The following is a 19516-nucleotide window of genomic DNA, read 5'->3' as shown; positions in this document are numbered from 1 at the left end:
GTATTTTATTATTTCATCTTTTTCACTCTTCAATCGTTATCTTTGTTTTCCAGTTTTCTGTGTTTCCTCAGTTCTTATTTTTATTGTTTGTACTGATTACTTTGTAATTTATTGTTTTGTGTGTAAATGGGTGTGTGTGTGTGTGTGTGAGTGAGTGAGTGAGTAAGTGAGTGAGTATGTGTGTGTGTGTGGGGGGTTGTTATTGCTTTTATTCTGTAAAGCACTTTGTGTCACATTGTTTGTATGAAAAGTGCAACACAAATAAAGTCTGATTGATTGATTGATTGATTGATTGATTGATTGATGTATCAGTTATCCTTTTTAATTACAGTATTGCTCACTGTAATTGGACAGTTTGGGTAACACTTTACTATGAAGTAGGTGTGAGCAGATATAAGTGCTTATTAAGTTACCACTGCTACTGGCAGTCATAGGTGGAGGCTGGTGTATTAATAGAAAATGAATGACAATATAGTAAAATTACATTTTAATAATATGATGTATGTCTTCGTAGAACACGTCTCATATGTTTTCATCATAATATGAATGTTTCAACCAAATCCCCCTTCAATTATTCAAATAACTTCATCACCTCACACTGGAGTGCCCCTTTCAAATTAATAACAATACAGCTTCAATACTTTAGTTTATTCTTGCCATATTCTTACTGACAAAATATTTCAACACAAAAGGTCTACTTACTACCTTTTTGAGCTTTCAACCACATCTCAGGGTTTTCTTCAGTAAACAAAAATGTGACCTAAGAATGGAATTTTGTTCATGTGATGATACTCAGCCAGTTCTTTTCACTGATGAAGACCCTGAAATGCAGTTGAAAGCTCCAAAAAAAGTTGATTTATTTGAGTTATTTTAAGATGTTAGTCGTTTCCTTCTTTAGGCTGTCTTCTTGGCTTTGGAAAAAAAGTGTATTTGAAGGAACATTAAACAAAAACACAAGGTCAGTTATTTTATATCAATCATCTATTATTTATTCATTGTGAATATTCATACAAAAAGCAGATTTTCTCAGGAAGATGTGATGTCTGATACACAGGAACTGGTATCAATTAACTTTACATTCAATACAGTTCATTTCCCTGCCCCCCTCTTCCTCCTGGACCAATGGCAGGGAGGCAAGGGGGTGAAACCTGCAATTCTATTGGTGCATTCTGGACTTCTATTTTCAGCATTACATATATATAAAAGCTCTACACAATGATAACAGTGATATTGTGTCAGGTCTACTTCAGGTCATAATAATACTTCACTGTCTTCAAAGACAGCCGCACGCGCACACACACACACACAAATACACACCCATCCACACACATATAAACACACACACACATACACACACACACACACACACACACACACACACATACACACTAAATATATAATAAATTCAGCACTGTGTGCCGATCAGGAACACAACTAAAAACTACAACTTTCCTTCACCCACTCGCCCCTCAGGGCTCAGGCTCAGAGGTCTACTTAAATGTGATCAGACAGGACAGGAAGAGTCAGCTGTCACGGTCATCTGTGATTGGTCAGTCAGAAAAAACAGGCAGAAAATAAAACAGTCAGCCGAGATCAAGTGCTGTGTCCTTTATTTTAGTGTTTATTGCCATAGTGTGTACTTTAACAGGAGAGCCAGATATAAACCAGCCGTTCAACAAGTCAGTCAGTCAGTCAGTCAGTCAGTCAGTCAGGGTTCAGAGGGTTCAAGACCTCCAGTACAGGGGAAAGTCAGAAGCTAATGCACTGTTGTGGTGTGTACAATTAGGACGTGTGAGTGTTCTTCATAGCAATACAGGCGGTGGCTCAGTGTGAATTTTAATTTGTACTGAATGTGTGTGTAAGTGTGTGTGTAAGAGTGTGTGTGTGTGTGTGTGTGTGTGTGTGTGTGTGTGTTCTTCACATTTACTCCTTACCAGGGGCATCTGGGTCCAAGGCCAAGTTATTTAACAAAAACACTAAGAAGCTCTTGAATTCAAAATCAAATGTTTACATTGATCCTCTGCACTGTCCAAGTTAAAATGATTTGGGCGTCATAATTTAAATGATCACAGGATAAAGTCAAAGGATGCATCATAAAAGAGGCCCAGCATCTCTGAGAAAAAACAACTCTTAAAGGAAAAAAAATAACAACAACAAAAGTCTCAGTACTCTAAGAAAGAACAACTCTTAAAAAGGAAAAACAACAACCAAAAGAAAAAAAAAATCTCTGTATATTAGGTACTGTGATGATGCCAGAAATCTGTGTCTTAAAAATGTCTGATGAATAAAAACATCATGGATCAGTTCAGCACCATCCAAGATCAGTTTGTTGAGGATTTCCTCCCTTTCAGGACGGTCAATACACAAACGTTTACATATCATGTATTTATAATTACCAGTGCCACCAGGTCAATACATTCTAGATGATGCGGATTGTGTGCAGAGTATCTATGCTCTACAAAACAAGTATTAGGGCCAATGTTAGGAGAAAATGTCTTAATGTTATGAGAATGAAGTGAAGAAAAAAACTCATAATATTTCAACAAAGCTGTTATTTTAAATAGAAATAAAGTCATGGTTTTATGTCTTAAAGTCTTAATATAATAAAATTCTGTAAATAAAGTCATATAGAAAATGTTATTTTTCAAGATAAAATGTTATGTTAGGATTAAAGACCCAGAATTAAGTTGTAGTTTTATGAGAGACTGTCGCAATTTTACAAGAAAAAGTAATAAAATTACAAGAATTACGTCATTTTACGAGTAGAGTTAGAATATTTTGAGACAAAGTCAAAATATACAAAAAAGTTGTTATTTTAAGAATAAAATAAATGCAATGTGTCATGATGTGACAGTTGAATCAAGTTTACAGAAATTATGGTTGTCATTTTATGAGTAAAGAGAAGTGAGAGAGTTGTAATATTTTAAAGTAAAATTGTAATGTTGTGAGAAAACGTCATGATATCATGAGACACAGTTCTAATTTTACTAGAAAAAAGTTGGAATATTTTGAGGACAAAGTTTTAAAAACATGATTGTATTTTCAAGAACAATATGTCCCATGTTATGATTAAAGTCTTAGAATAGAGTCCTAGATTTGCAGGAACATTCCTAATTTTATGAGCTAATGTGAATTTATTAAAAAAAAAAAAGTAATATTTTAAAAATGAAGTTGGAAAAGTATGAGACATTTATTTTAATGCAGCGTCTTATTTAACAGTTGAGGGAGGTTTGTTTGCTTTTACATTTAAAATGAGGGAATGTGGATGACTAATACCCTTTATTTTCTTTATATAACCTTTATATCACAGGACATTGAAATGAAATGAACACAGTGTTGACTCAGCCAGAATCAACTATGAAGTGGTGAACTGTGCATTGAGTAAAAGTTAATGCTCTGCTGATGTGTTGCTAACTAAGCTCATTCTGACAGACCATAATACCATTACTGGTCATGGAAAAGTGACGCTGCAGTCCAAGAAAGTCTGGTGTGAGGAGTCAGCAAATGCTAAAACATGCACATGTGACTAATCTACCCAATACAATCACACGAGGTTCTCAAAATAATCTTTTGTTTTTGTAATATGACATTTTTCTAGTGAAATTATAATTTTATTCTCAAAATATTATCATTTTATCCTTTTAAAATGCCAAAAATCCTAATTTTTTTTCTACTAAAATACTCTTTTATTCTTGTAATATTTAGACTTGTTTCCTTGTAAAACTACAACTTGATCTTGTAATATTATGGTCAATATACTGCGATACTATTATGATTATCATCCTGCAATATTGTGACTTATTACATTTCAACTTGGTTCTTATAATATTACAACTTCATTCTTAAAATCATTAGCTTTTTCCTAACATCAACCCTAATATTCTGTTATAACCTCACCACAGCACACTGTGTAAAAACCACACCAGTGTTTCAGGGTCCAGTTTGTTACATCTGTAGAAATGGGCTCCATGGGCTGTGTGTGCCTACTCTGTGAGTAATGTGTAAGTGTGTGTGTGAGAGAGAGAGAGAGAGAGAGAGAGAGAGAGAGAGAGAGAGTGTGTTCAGCGCAGCCACGAGCAGGGCACCCACTGAGGTTCAGTGTCCAGTTTGTTGATGAGTCGTAGCAGCTCGTTGTAGGCTTTGTCCTGGTCTGTGTTGACGATGACGGCGTCAAACAGGTGACCGCAGCTCTGCTCCATCTCCCGGGCTTTCTCTATGATGTCCCGCAGCTCCTCAGGCTGTACACACACACACACACACACACACACACACACACACACATATTACTGAGGCAAACATTGCAGAGATGTAAACAGTAAACACCAGTGATATTTATCTTTGACTGAGTGTAAACAGACAGTGGAGACAGTTGGACAGGAACCTTGGGGTTCTTGTTCTCTTTAGCCAATAGGGCTCGAAGTCTTTCCTGGGAGGGCGGAGCTATGAAGATGATGTAAGGCTTCAAGTCTGAACTCCTCAGCACCTTTAGAGCCTGCACACACACACACACACAAGGATTTAATCAACAACTTCTGAATGTGTGTTCATAATTGAAACTCACTTTGCCACCCAGCTATGTCTTTGTGTGTGTGTGTGTGTGTGTACCAACCTGTGTGTGGAGACAGAGCACACAGATTTTTCCAGTGTTGATGACCTGTCTCACCGAGTCTGTACTGGTCCCATACAGGTTCTTTTCAAACTCACCAGATTCGATCAGCTTTCCTGAGAAAAGTAACAAAGAGGTTGAGTGAAAAACACTTTTATCCATTTGAAACAGTGAAGTATTTTCAGTTCATAACAAGCTGTGTTGGGACTAATCACACTGTCAGAGGACGTCAGTAGACACATTCACACCGCTAAAAGAATGTGGACACGTGGCACAGACCTCCTCTGAATGTGGTCTGAGCGATCGGCTCTCTGGGTTCTCATTGCGTCTTGGCTGCGTTCACACCTGAACTTAGAGCTGACCACCTGTGATCAGATCGCCTGAGATGGATGTTAATACCGGGTCTGAACAGGCACTCAGTCTCTTTGATGACTACGGGACAAGATCTGAGGTCGTCTCATTTTAGAATTGATAAATGAAAGTTTATCCTCGTATTTGATATTGGACAAAAGGCTGTGACTGGAATGTTAGCTGTCATGCTCTGATTCCGATGAACCCCTCAGTTGTGAGATGTCATCATTTACTTAAGTAAGGTTTGGTTATCATTACATAACTTATCTATCAGTTCACCACTGAGGTAGCTGCTGTAAAGCTCAGTAAAAAATATACTATCCTCTCCATCTGGAGCTCCGGCAAGAAAAAGCAAGACATGCCTGACACTGACTGAAGGGTGTCAAAAACATGAAATCTTACCAGCTGCCAGTTCTGCCTCAAAGGTCTGACGAGACACAAAGTGGTAGTCTCGACCACCCACCTCGCTGTCTCGCCGGCTCCGCGTGGTGTCTGCAAAAAAACCCACAAAAGAAAAAACACAATTTGTTCATCCACAAACACATAGAAGAGTGTGTGTGTGTGTGTGTGTGTGTGTGTAGGTCTTACGAGGGACAGCGCCAGCGAACCGCTCTGGTTGGTTGTTGAGAAGTCTCTGCCTAAGTTCTCCCTGTCCACAGCTGGTTGGACCAATCAGTGCAATCGGCCGCTTCCTATTGGCTGGCTGGTGGTACAGAGCCATCTCCTCATAGGTGAGAATCTCCTCATTATCAAGATCTGGACCAGTGGAGAGGACAGAATAAGCAAATGACGGCTCGGTCCAAAGGTCTTGACATCATGTGCTGTATTTTAGAAAACCGCCCACTCTCTAAAAATAGAATACACACATCCTGGATATTTATTCTTACATACACGCTTATTATGTTTATTGCATCTGTGTGTGTCATATTCAGATTCAGTCTAGACAATGAAACTATAATAGAAGGTGTCAGTTTTATGTAATGTTGCTGCTACGATCAACATGACGGACAGATCTTCTCTTTCTTGTCTCCTTTCGCTGGGAGCCGGCGAGATGCTGCGGCTCTAGATGAGCCTTGAGCTACACACATGAAACACAGGCGGCGTGTCCCGGCCACACAGACAGGTAAACAGGTCATACCATCGTTCCTGTGAGTGTTGTACAGCAGCTTCTTTCTCTTCCTCTTGTTCTTCTTTGCACACCACAGCTTCCCTGTAAACAAACAGACACCTTAGAGCTCTCTGTTGGGGCTACAGGGCTTACTGCACTTACTGTATAGGGACACAAATTTTACTCAATCAATTATTTGTTTGGATGTTAAAATTCCGGTCCAATTTCATCTTATTGTCTTGTTTGGATTTATGTATGTGAGCTAGGGGGAGAACACATATTTTAGGGACTGAAATGTTGGAATGAAATGAAACGCCCGTTTCCACAAAGCATTTTATCTTACCACTAAGAAGACTCCTAAGTCACGCTAAAAGTAAAAGTTTTCACCTAAATCATCTTCACAAAGCTGTGCCGGTGAAAACACACGCACGTTTGTTGTTCGACATCTAAAGGAAATGGTATGAATTGTCCTATAATGTGGTTCTATAGAGACATTTCTTGTTTGGTGAACAGATCTGCTTACGGGCAGCTCGGAGATCTCCACGTCGTCAGCATTGTATGTTGCCAACTAGCGCAGCGTTGCCAAACACTGACCAGGTTGTTTCAGTTGGTAGGAGATGTTGTTGCATCCCTCACAAACTCCACAGCGATCATTATTCCCTCATTATTGAGTGGTATCTTTTCAGTGATTCAGCATCGCGTAAGGTTTCCAAAACACTGCGACGTGGAGTGACAGCAGCCATTTAAGATTCTTCTCTGTGATTTGGTCTTAGTGAGTTAGGAGTCCTCTCCACTGCTTGTAACTTCTCCCAGTTTTAGGTGCTACTTTAGTGCTAAGTGACTTTGTAAATTACTTTTAAAAATTAGGAGTCCTAAAGTTCGGACTGACATGCCCATTATTTTTAGGAGTATCAGCAAGTTAAGAGCTACTTTTAGCCTTAAGATGCTTTGTGAATATGACTGGACACCAACACATTTTTATTCTCTTATATTGTGATAATGTAAACTCAGGTTACTGGGGGCACTCTAAAATGTTTTATTCACAGCAATAAGGTTAGATGGTGTAGGAACTGACCAGGCTTCTCAGGCTCCTTGTCTTCTTCTATGGTCTGTTTCATGGCTTCTCTCTGCTGCTGAAAACTCTTGCCTGGGGAAAAAATTCAAGAATATTTACCCACAAGAGTCTGACTAAGCATTCTTCACAAACACATCATATCAAAACCCCAGCCACAGGCAGGCAGACAGGCAGACAGACAGACAAACAGACAGACAGACCTGGTACCAGTCCAGCTAGCGGCTGGTTATCCTCGTCTCCGTCCCTGTAAGCCTGCCACCAGTTGGGGTCTGACTGACTGATAATGTGGAGGATGTCTCCTTTCTGAAAGGACAGGCCCAGCTCTCTGCACGGTACATAAGGGTCATCTGAGGGGTCATAGTCAAAATGAGACTTCACATGGACCTGGAGGAGAGAAGGGAGAGAGACAGCAGACACATCCAGAGACGTTAGGACGTTTCCAACAGTGAAGATGAGGATGTTTACATCAGGATATTTTAAATCATTTTAATCATCATTTGCCAACTAAAGGCAACTGTTTTTCATTAGTCCGTTTGGTGAAGGTAAAAAAACTAATTGTGTTTCTTCCAGACTTAACATGAATTAAAATAAAGCAGTCATGTTGAGGACTCAGCACTCACCACAGTCTCTTTGACAGGAGGCGGTTTGCTCTGGCTGCTGGGAATCAGCACAAAGGTCAGAAGGCCATGCATGTCCGCCTGACACACACACACACACACACACACACACACACACACACACGCACACACAAAGAGAAATGTTGTTATCCATCAGCTTGCCTTCATCATCTCAACTGACATTTATTTAAATGTTGTATTTAACCTGTCGGCAGCCTCACTGCTGTTCTCCACTGAAGTTGAAACTGAGTGAAATGAGCTGAAGTGTCTGAGCAGCATCATGATCAGAGCTGCTCCACTTCTCTACATGAGGAGGAAAGGAGCTTCAGTGCTTCCTATCTCATCTCCTTTAGCAGAGGAAACACTGGAGCTTCCTTTACCAAAGGAAAGGAGAAATGCCGTCCCACAATTCCTTGCTGCAGCAACATTTAAAGCGACCCCAGAGCATCTATTTTAGAGTTTAAATATATATATCTATTTAAATATAGATTTATTCTCTTTAAATCCAGTCAGGAATCATCATGAAAAACAAGCGGATTGAACTGATAGTCAACTATATCATCATCATTATTATCATTTCTATGTAATTATTATTTTAATGGGTCAACTTTCCCTACTTGTATTTTCCTTTCATGTCCTCTTATTTCAACATTTGAGTCCTGTTTGTTTTGCGTTTGTGGTCAGAGAAGCAGGATTTATCATCCATGTGTTATAAATAAAGTTGTTTTTTAAAAAGAAAATCCAGTGTAAGTGCAGTCAGATTCTCTGTGGTTGTCTTTTCATAACTCTTTATGAATTCTCCTTCATGTCCCTCTTTGACCTCATGAAGTTTTCCATCGAGGTCGAGGAAAAGTGGTTAGAAAGGGAGATTTTTTTGTTTTTGCTTTTCGACCGCAGCCAAAGTATCAGTTCATACTGCCATCAACTCACATCATAGATCAGTGAGTGGAGGAACAATCTAAATGTAGGTCAGTAAAATGCCCTTTAGAACATATAGATAGGCTCAAAATCCATGTCAACACCTCAATTGTAACAGGTAATTGTAATATAATTTGTGAAACTGACAGTAGAATAACAGTGACAGTAATAGTAATAGATTACTCATTAATAATCATTCTTTCTTATCACTGCATCTAAGAAGTGTGTTAAATATTTGGAGATAAGAATATACTCACAAGAATGTCAAAGACTTGGTTGACATCTTTCCCTCTGATTTCGATGCCATTTATCTCCAGGATTTCATCTCCCTCTGATAAAAGTCCACTGCGCTCAGCCGCTCCACCTCGAACAATACGGCTGATCACAACACTGTCCATTTCATTACGAACAGTGGCTCCCTGCACAACACACACACACACACACACACACACACACACACACAGTGAGTTACAGTGACTGTGTGAGTTGAAGTCTATTATTTACAGTGTAAATACCCATGGAGACAAGCTAATCCTTTCTGAAAGATAATAAAATTCTTTTAACAGACACATTAATTATATGTATATAAAATGTATATACAGTATATATAATATAATTCATATATATCCAAATGACAGCAAACTTTCAGACTTCCAATGGAATGGGCCTGAATAGTGGATTTGCTCAGAAAGGCATGGTATATCTGCATGGTCATTTTGTTGCACACAATCCAGCTACCAAAATAAGTGGTCGTTGATGAAAAGGTATGCCAATTACGTTAGCCAGTGCAGTGGTAGATGTCCATTTACACTGGAGTATGAACAGACTCACCATAGATGGATGCATGGTTTTGTTTACCAATCCACTCCAGTGTAGTTTAAATGTTGCAGAGAGTTAAAACTAAAAGATAAGTCCACCGAACACTGCACTCCTAACGCTGATAGACTCACAATGATAAAGTCAAATAAAACATAAAAAAACAAAATTGATGCAGCAGAACCAGAAATATAATGTTTTTTATGTCATCCATTTTTCTTCTTGTTAAAACCTGGCCCCTACATGACCCACAGTGGAGAGACAAAAGAGCCACTTTTTTCACTTATGCTGGAGTTCCCGCTGAGAGCTGGTGGAACACAAGCTAAACTACAAGCGAGGTCAGCTCTGTGTTCAGCTGTCTCCCCCCCTGATTCAGAGTTTAGGTATACGCGTCTTACCAGCGGTATATCTTGGGCCTTCTCTATGCGAACTATCTTCACAGTCTCTCCTCCCCACTGGGTCAGTGTTTCTCCTTGGGCAGGCGGAGGTTCAGGCTGCATTTCCGTCTCTGCTATGCTGTCATGCGCCAGGAGCAATGACTGGAACACACACACACACACACACACACACACACACACACACACACACACACACACACACACACACACACACTCAGCTATAGGACTGTATCAGTGACGGTCACTACAGGAGTCTTTTGTTTTTGCTCAGGTTTGTTATCAATTTTCTGCCAGATTTGCTCAAATTGCCATGAGTCCAATCGGCCACATGGTGGCGCTGTAATTAAAGACAATTTTGGAAAGTCCACATCCCTCACACCGTCTGTCTGACTGATTTGAAATCGGACACACAGGTCCAGCATCTTGGACCAAATTAGTCTGCCATGATGGATTTTTTGCTAATTGGCTTGATGTGAAAAATAGTAAAATGAATAGAACTTTATGGATTTTTACTTTAGCAACACCAAATTTGGTATACGGCCTTGGGGGACTGAGGTACACATTTCTATGATAAATGAGGAAAAATCATTCAAAAAACATGGCCGCCATCTATCAAAATATCTTCAAAAAGGGCGGGGCTTAGCGAATATTGCCCATAAATCATTAACCATTTGTCCAACATCATAAAACTTTGTAGGTATCTTCCGGCCGTGATAGGGAACCAGGGAACCAAGAGCATTTTGAGCCTGAACCATATGTGTACCTCAAAACCTGGTTGACAGAATTTCACCAAAATTGGTACACATGTTCCAATTAACCAAAATCTGAAGTGCCATATTGATTGATGAAAGTGGGTGTGGCCTACTCGTCAATATGTGCCATCTCAAGCCTTTGCTCAATTTGCAAAGAGCTGGAACGAGTCAGAGACACGGAAATTGGCATCATAACTACAAAATGTGTAAATGCTTAATAAAAAATGTGAACTAATCGGACACATGGTGACGCTATAATTAACAGGAAAAAAAAGAAAAAGGGAAAAATTCGAAAGGCTGCCACCACCACTTTACGAGTCCTACTGACTTCAACTTTACTTCACACCTACAGGTCAATAAAAAAGCCTTTAATGACAGAGGCCACAGTAACGGCTTTTTAGTTCATTCACATAATTAGCAAAAGTTTGGCTGCTTCTCTCTGTTGAGCACAGATGATCCAAATCATGGGGCTCAAACCTGTGAATTGCAGCTTGCGGCTATAATTTTTACTTGCTAATAAAGCTTTGAGCGTGTGCGCCTGTCTGTACCTGGATGTGTGTGTCGGACAGCAGGCTGTGGAGTTCGAGTCCCTCTTTGTTCTGACTTGACTGGATGGTATTCCTGACCTGAAACCAGGGCAACAACACAGAACATCATCACCCATCATCACAATAGCTATTATATAGTACATTATCGCTGTAGCACATGCAAGCGAACTGAGCATAACTCAGTCTTTATATAGTAATAGAGACAAGTTTCACAAGGAGGAGGACAGGAAAGAACTTTTAAAATACTGCTGGCAAAGAGACGTTGGAAAACAAATTGATTGGAAAGCTTTATGACACATGGATGGAATTACCTGGGCTCTGAAAAATATATTTTCTACTATTTTATAATTTTGTAGTATGAGAATGTGCCTGATTAGAGAGAAGACAAACTGTGAAATGTGCCGCCGGGTGCGCAATGTAACTTTAAAATGGGTAAGGATTTAAATGTCTTTCAATCCAAAACTAAAATGAAAGTAGTCCTGAGCTGGACCTCAACTAAAGGTGGCTTGAGTTCTTGTCTTGGACACTGTGGCCGTTCCAATTCTTCTTATTTCGTTTCCACTTCTTTCACAACGACAAAGGAACATGCTTCTAGGAGTGCAGTGTGAACCAAAGATGTGGGTGGAGATGCCAACACAAAGCACAAATAATGCGTTGTTGTGAAATGAGCCATGAATAGCTCTATCAGCTAGCCAACTCAACAATGTAGCAGGGAAATAATTGGAGCACTGATAGAGCTAGCAACATGTTTATTAGCTTCACTTGAACTGGTTATGATCAACCTGGTGCCATCAGTTGTAAAATGATTTACCATCACAGAGTTTGATTCTTTATGTCGCTCAGTCCAAAAGTTCGGCCTTAAAATAAAGTTTGAGCCGAAACTGACAGTGGTATCACAGAATAAAAGAGTTTGGCTCTGTGTGTATATAGCAGTGTGCAGAGGAGTGTGTGAGTGTGAGTGTGTGTGTGAGTGTGTGTGTGTGAGTGTGTGTGTGTGTGTGTACGTACTGTAAGCACTAGTGTTTCATCTCTAATTGATCTGGAACAGAGCTGCTCTGTCTCCAAGCCCATTATTACACTCATTGACCTGGACTGTCATCTTGTGTGTGTGTGTGCGTGTGTGCGTGTGTGTGTGTTAGTGTGTGTGTGTGTGTGTGTGTGTGTGTGTGTGTGTGTGTGTGTGTGTAGCTTTGTGTCAGTTGAACATGATGCAATAAAGACTGTCAAGGAACGGGAAATTAATGATCATTTGAAATACATGTAATTTGGATAAGCATGTGTTACCTCCATGGCCAGCTGCAGTGCCTGCTGTGTGTGTGGGTATGGAGGAGAGGGTCGATGCATGCTGGTGGCCACGGCATTATGGATCTTCAGCGCTGACTGGAAATCAGACTGAAGGAAGAAAAAGACGGCAGGAAGTTCCATCAGGATCAACTCAACTGGAGCTCACACATGAAGCACATCTAGGCTGTCCTTTCACCACACTCTACCTGTTTTTACATCAGTTTAAAATGAAATGAAAGTGCAACTAAAAACAACTCCTATCACAGCATTACTACTGTTGTGAAGCCGATTCCGAAAATGCTTGAATTTGTGTCCATACAGATCTTTTTCAGATCAGTTTTGCAAAGATCTCCAGCTCCACTGAACAGAATAACCAAAAATCATATAAAATTATAAAAGAAAAAAGAACTTTTCTTTTTTTGGTCTACAAATGAGTGTGCATCACAAACCATCACCTAGTACAGAATGGGACACATACAGGCTGGTAAGTGGGAATACAGCTCTGCATTAAGAAACACAAGGGGCTGTGTGGGTGTGGAAGGTTGCTTCAGGCACAGTGAGACATTTAGCGGAGCAGACAGGCAAACCAACTGTGCATTTTATGACTCAAGCATGAAAGTTTCAGCATATGATCTACACACCTCAAAGTTTTATTTCAGACGTGGAGGCAATTTGTATCTGACCTCTGGTGACCTTGAGAGGTCATTGACCTCAGCGTTACATTTTTCCAGTTTTTGGCCCCATTCCTCCATTATAATCAGGTGTCTCTTTGCCAAAATTGCATTTTTGTTCTAATAAAAGATGTTTATTTGCTGCTACATCGATGCACCATAATTTTGCTTAGAGCACCATATTTTCCAGGGGACTGCAGACCCCACCATTTCCAGGTGTTAAGGTAGCTATAGCTTGTTAAAAACACTGACAACCTCTGCTGCGTTCTGTGGAATTACATGACTAGCTAGCACATTAGCAATCATTCTAAACAGAAGCTAACATGCTAATTTGGTCTGCACCACACTCGTTACTCCAGGGGGCCCTGCCCTGTCCTGGAGGTGACATCTGGGATGCCTCCACATCTGAAAATGAACTAAAGTTTCATGATTTAGTCTCTAAATGCACCAAACCTTCCACAGCTTATCTGCTGCACTAAATGAAGTAGAATTCAGGACAGCCAATCAGAGTAATAGATCCACGAGTCTGAAGACGTATTTGAAGAAGACAATTATTAATCCTTAGTTATACTGCTATAAGCCTATACAGCTGGGGGAACTCCCATGATGCACTTCTGAGCACTTCTTCTTTTTCTCTCTCTTTTGCATTTACAGAAAGGTTGAGCGAGAAGACACGCATTAACTATGTGTCTTATCTCTCTCTCTCTCTCCGTCCTCGTTCTGCAGATATCTCTGACTCTGGAGCTGCAGGATCCAGATCTCTCCCTCTCTCAGTCTGGCTCTGTTGGAGGTTTCTGTTGGAGGCCAAGTGCTGCTCACTGTGGGAACTGTTGGGTTTTGTAAGGTCTTGACCTTCCTCTACAAAGTGCCTTTAGTTAATGTTTGTTGTGATTTTGCGCTACGCAAATAAAATTGAATTGAACTGGATTACTTTACTGCAAGAGTCACCAACCACAGGGCACAATGAAGCCATTATTGTTACAAAGTAATCTACTAGGAATGTGTGCTTGCATGTATTTGACTGACTAATGCATTTAAGACAGAAGTAACTAATGGTTTAAGACAGAGTGGTAACTTGACAGTTTTTTGGTTTACAAGTATATTAGCAACGACCTTCCAAAAGAATACAGGACCATCAAATGACAGCAACAATTCTGGTCTTAAATATAGTGGTGAACTGCAGCTGCAGCAGTTTTGCAACCAATCATACATTTGGGGTGAAATAGAGACATCTTATTTTTCATGTTTGACTAGTCAGCAACATTCCGCAGTGTAAATTCCACCCAGACAGTTCCTGGGTCATTAGAAATTTGGACCCCAGGAGCAGGAACAATTCCTCAGAAACCCAAACTAAAACTCGGTTCCTCTGGGTTTCTGAGCCCCTAAAAGGTTCCTGGGTTCCTGGAAAGATTCCTGTGGTTTAACAGGGGCCATTTAAGGCTTTTTGACTCTGACCACGAGAAACACTCAATTTTTTATTTTTTTGCAATGAAAGTCATCCAATTTAATAAAATGTGATACTGGTACAAAAGGGGCTCATCACTTCCAAAAATATTGTAATTGTCCAACTGTAGTCTCCACCCTCCTCCTCCCAAAGTGAAGCCTTCGTTGCAGCTGCAGGAGTCTTGTGAGGCCCCCCATTGTCACGGATACTGCAGCTCAGACGACACCGCTAACCCTTTTTAAATCTCTTTTTACCTTGGAGGTCAGAAAGTATTGAAAAATACCACAATTACATATTCACCCAAGGCTCTTTCCATCTAATTCCCTTTATATTACCTTGTTTAGTAGTGCAAGTACCAGTTCGATGTCATTCTGACTCTGCTGGTCGGACAGACAGCCCCGGACCTGCTTCAGTGACAGCAACAACTCCTCCAACTCTGCAAGAAACACACACACACACACACACACACACGCGCGCACTTTCACGTCAATATCCAAATCAAACACATCTTTAAAATCACTCTTATTTCAAATGATGTGAGGCGATAACTTGCTTGTTCTGGCTTCAGAGTAACATGTGTCTGAGTGAGCTTCTCATTTCCTAGTCGAGACTTCGCTTCTACAGTGTGTGTTCCTGTTTGTGTGATTACGTGAGTGTGTAAACAACACCACCCCTGACAACGTTTTAATTAAGTCGCCCTCAAGAGCCTCTCACGTCCTTCTCTCCCTCCGTAAGGAATTCCCTCCCTGACAGCAGACATGTCTTCCTTACATTCCTTTCCCTCCCAGCTTCCTCACTCCATCTCTTTATTTTCACCCTCCCCTTGCCCCCCCCACAACCCTCTTCTCCGTGGCTCTTTGAATTATCTTTCCAGCATCTCTTTCACCTCAACCTCTTTATTATTTCCTTTCCGTCTGAGATCTTTGCTGTTGTGCTGTTGTGCTGTTGTGCTGTTGTGCTGTTGTGCTGTTAGCTGTGCGTGTATGTTGTACCCAGCGGTGCTTGTGTGTGCTGGCTGCCGAGTGCTGGCTGCTGCGGTATGTATGTGTCTTCCAGGAATGTGGGGTTGTCGATGCCGATGTGGGGATTCTGGGAGAGCTTCCTGAGCCTGAGTGAGGCGTTCAGGTCCAGCTGCCGACCCTCCTCCTCTCTACGACGTCGGAGGTCCTCCTAACACACACACACACACACACACACACACACACACACACACAGGAAAACATATCATTGTAGTTTCAATTTATAACTCATACAATATATTCTTACATTGAATAATCCGCCAATCTAATATCAACTTGTTTATCAAGAGGCCCAATAATAAAATCAACCTAACATCCCCCTGGAAATGAGAAGTTTCATCTTCTCTCGGTTAAACAGAAGCTATCTGAGATCTGTACATGTTGACATGTGATTGGCTACAAGGCTCGACCACATGTGCTTATGTTCAGTATGAAGATCTTTTACTTAATCTTTACTTAATGCCAATTACGCAATAGGGCTGAACAGTTAATTGTTTTTATATTAAAATTTAGAAAGAGTGCGATGTTCAAACTGCAAGAGCTCAATGATAATTCACAGTGCATCTTAACAAGTTCTAGAAAGTGAAAGTCTAAGTCAGTAACTGCTGATTTCACCAGATACGATGACGACTGTCGCCAGTAAATTTACCCTGCTGTAATTAATTAATGTCAATTCTGTGAGTTAATGAAACAACAACAAAAAAGGAATCTCCTCTGTTGTCTGGTTAACACACTCCCTGCCAGTGTCTGTTCATTTAGCTCAGAGATGGTTTGCGGTGTCTCTTTGCTTTTCATAAGAGACCAACAGAGTGAAATTCAAAGTCGAGGTTTGCATATGGACAGTAGAGACATGTCCCTACCAATATTTGAGGGAACTCGCTGTTTGAAGTTAAATTAGATCATTCTGATGTCCCCTCCCAGAGGTTACTTCTCCAAGACAACCGATTTAGGCATGCTAGCATTTGATTGGCTGAAAGGGCGGGGGCTACCTGGAGGCTCACATCATGGACAAATATCACACTTACAGACTTACATCATTAGATCGTTAATACTGATGCATCACTGGATCAGAAGCATTTTACTGTGGTTTTAAATGTTAAATCAAGGGGGGAGGGGGGGACTACAACACTGGTAGGTTTCATGAATATAAACACTTTGATGTTGGATCTGTTACTGTGTATAGTTTTAATTTAAATGTAAACACAGATCTTCATTTGAATACAGATGATATGTTAAGATACCATATGTAAGATATGTTTTTGATGATGTTTTGTTACACTCATATCTAGTTTAAAACTATGTAGACCACAAATACAAATACGTACCTATTGGCTAATAACTGCAATTGTAAGTGCAATTGGATATTTTTCTGAAACCTGTCAGGCCTACTACACAATATTCTTATGTTTCACGATGAGTCAGAACAGGTGATCATGAGCCCTTTTATAATATGAACTCTCCAGAGTTTTGGTTCACAACAGCAGATTGTCCATGTCAGACACGCTCTCACCTGCTGGGAAAACTCAGTTTGGGTGTTTAGGTGACGGGTGGCGCCTGGGTAGAGGGTGCAGTCATCAACACGTCCACACACTGATGATGTCACTGTCACCAGCATTGAATGTTTACGTATATAAACATGGTTTTTTTGAATGGCCGTGAAGCTGGAACTATTCATTGTCACTACGCAGTGCAGTGGGCTTCATCATATGTGCAGAGGGCGGAGACCGACCCATAGGGGAGGTTCATTTAGTTCACACAGAACTAAATTAACGACGCTATCGTGCAGCATTATGGGAAATGTAAGTGCCTCTTTCTCTTTGCCATGTTAACAGTTGTACATGGAGAAAAGCTCTCCTCCTCCTTCTGGTCACTGTCATAGAGACTATGGGTGTCAGAAATGCACTGGAGTAAAAATTCAAATGTTTCGTTGTAGAATTTAGTTCAGTGGAAATGTAAAATAACATAAAATAGAAAGGATAAAGTATAAGCGCCTCAGAGCTCTTGTGAAGTCAGCTCATGCAAAGATATGCTGATGGACTCTGGCTAGTGATTGAGACGTAGCACACTATCTGTTTTGTAATCTGTTTCCATTCTTGTTTTGCACTTTCTAGTACAGCAACCCCGAGTAAAAGAGTAATGACCAGCTGTGTAACTGAGTAATAACTGTGTGTGTGTGTGTGTATACCTGGTGTTGTCGTATCCTCTCCAGTTGTGCAGATCGTCGGAGCGGCAGCATTCGACCGCCCAGCTCTCCTGGACAGTCGACGGCCATTTCTCGGTGCTGCTGTCCTCCCCTCAGCTCTTCATCTCCTCCTCCTCCTCCTCCTCCTCCTCCTCCTCCTCCTCCCTCCCCAGCAACGTGGCCGTTCAAATGGGAGGTCGTCATCCCTCACGCACACACACCCAAAAGTCAACAGTGTGTGCGTTTGTGTATATTCCAGAGATGTTTAGGTATATGTATGTCTATATATCACAGAAGTCTAGGAGGGTAGCTCGGTAAACAGGGCAGCCATGATTCACCTGTGGAGAGAGCAAGAAAATGTCATTAATCTAGTTTGATTCTGTAACCCAACGTTCCTCCAAAACAAACACGAGGCATTTTCATAGTCATTTAGCTGCCATGTTTCCTGAAGTAACCCCATCAGACCCAGGTCTCATGTGAATGGTGACTATCAGATGCTTATTTACCTGTGACCAACAGTCTGGTACGACTGGGCAAACATAGGCTGGATGAGTGTTCAGGGGTTTGTGTGAAAAAGTGGTTTGAGAAAGTCACAATTGACACCATACAGCAAACCACACAACTGACCTGCGTAATCTCTGCATCACTAATCAACTTGTGTAGCAACTAGTTTACCCTCTGGTTACGTTTTCTGACTGGAACACTTAAAAAAGGATAAAATCCTGTTGGATTTTATAGTGGTCATGATAACACTGAATAACACTGATATCACCTCCAGTGAGGCTAGAAACTCAGGCTGTTTGATAACCAGGCACGCCAATCAGGCTTGTAGGCTTTACCTTTAAGAGTCATGTCAATGTCACATCAGTGGCTGCAGACGAAAACACCAAAATGATCTCCTTTCTAACCATCTCTCCATGACCTCGATGGGAAACTTCATGAGGTCAAGGAAAGATGTGAAGGAGAATTCATAAGGACGTAGTTTATAGTTTATAGATCTGTGACATAGGCACGTTTGAAATTTCTATATAATTGTTAACTACAGGAAATTCATTTCTAGTGTTCGACACAATGGGAGGGGATTTAGTGCAACAACATTTATGTATAGGCTGTAGTATTTTGATATGATGATGATATTGTTGACTATAAAGTCAAGCTGCTTGTTCTCCATGACGACTCCTGACTGGATTTAAAGAGAAGAAATCTCTATATTGGGCTTCAGTCGATCAGACAGGGATTTCCATCAGTTCTGGATCCAGTCACTCCCATCAGAATTATTCTTAGGTTTCTTTTTGCTGCGCTGCCAGAGCTTAACAATCAAAGTTGACTATGAAATACATTCGCCGAGCACTTCAACAGGAAGTCCTTTACACCTGCTTATTCATGCCATTATCCAGTCAACCAATACATAACATCATGCAGATACAGGTGATAGGTATTACTTTAAGAGCACAACATGATCATGTCATGATCTGCCTCTATAATGACATTGTTTATTTCCTGTTTTATTTTAAAATTACTTCCTTGTGTGTCTGCTTGTTATTTTACTACCTGTCCTTGTCTAGTTTTGTGATCGTCTGCCCTGCCCTGATGTATTTCACCTGTGTCCAATTACCCATGCCTCCCCTGTGTATTTAAGTCTCTGTCAGTTCATCTGTTTTGTTTCTGTTGAGTTTTTCCAGGTTCAGTTTCCTTCATTACTTCCTGTGTTTTTGTCAGTTTGGCCT

General features: G+C 40.6%; 1 protein-coding gene across 5 annotated transcripts in view; it reads right to left on the bottom strand.

Moving 5' to 3' along the window:
- Positions 1-1348: 1348 nt before the first annotated feature.
- The window catches only part of LOC111225898 (MAGUK p55 subfamily member 5-A-like), a 30767-nt gene continuing 12599 nt past the window's right edge, over positions 1349-19516 (bottom strand). For 4 of the 5 annotated variants that reach the window (XM_022750940.1, XM_022750938.1, XM_022750939.1 and 1 more), the window contains 16 exons: positions 17793-18127; positions 15581-15758; positions 14924-15024; positions 12474-12581; positions 11190-11267; positions 9890-10030; positions 8933-9094; positions 7761-7838; positions 7341-7524; positions 7141-7212; positions 6096-6167; positions 5546-5713; positions 5360-5449; positions 4610-4722; positions 4382-4492; positions 1349-4238 (listed from right to left, as the gene is read on the bottom strand). In XM_022750940.1, the coding sequence (XP_022606661.1) occupies positions 4062-4238; positions 4382-4492; positions 4610-4722; positions 5360-5449; positions 5546-5713; positions 6096-6167; positions 7141-7212; positions 7341-7524; positions 7761-7838; positions 8933-9094; positions 9890-10030; positions 11190-11267; positions 12474-12581; positions 14924-15024; positions 15581-15758; positions 17793-17993 (2034 nt within the window). In that variant the 5' untranslated portion in view covers positions 17994-18127 and the 3' untranslated portion in view covers positions 1349-4061. The remainder of the gene's footprint in view (positions 4239-4381; positions 4493-4609; positions 4723-5359; positions 5450-5545; positions 5714-6095; positions 6168-7140; positions 7213-7340; positions 7525-7760; positions 7839-8932; positions 9095-9889; positions 10031-11189; positions 11268-12473; positions 12582-14923; positions 15025-15580; positions 15759-17792; positions 18128-19516) is intronic. The other variant, XM_022750942.1, reaches the window with a different exon arrangement.

Source organism: Seriola dumerili, unplaced genomic scaffold (assembly GCF_002260705.1).
Source record: "Seriola dumerili isolate Sdu_G_001 unplaced genomic scaffold, Sdu_1.0 BDQW01000149.1, whole genome shotgun sequence".
In the NCBI taxonomy this organism is placed as follows: domain Eukaryota; kingdom Metazoa; phylum Chordata; class Actinopteri; order Carangiformes; family Carangidae; genus Seriola; species Seriola dumerili.
This window is presented reverse-complemented; position numbering and strand designations above follow the sequence as displayed.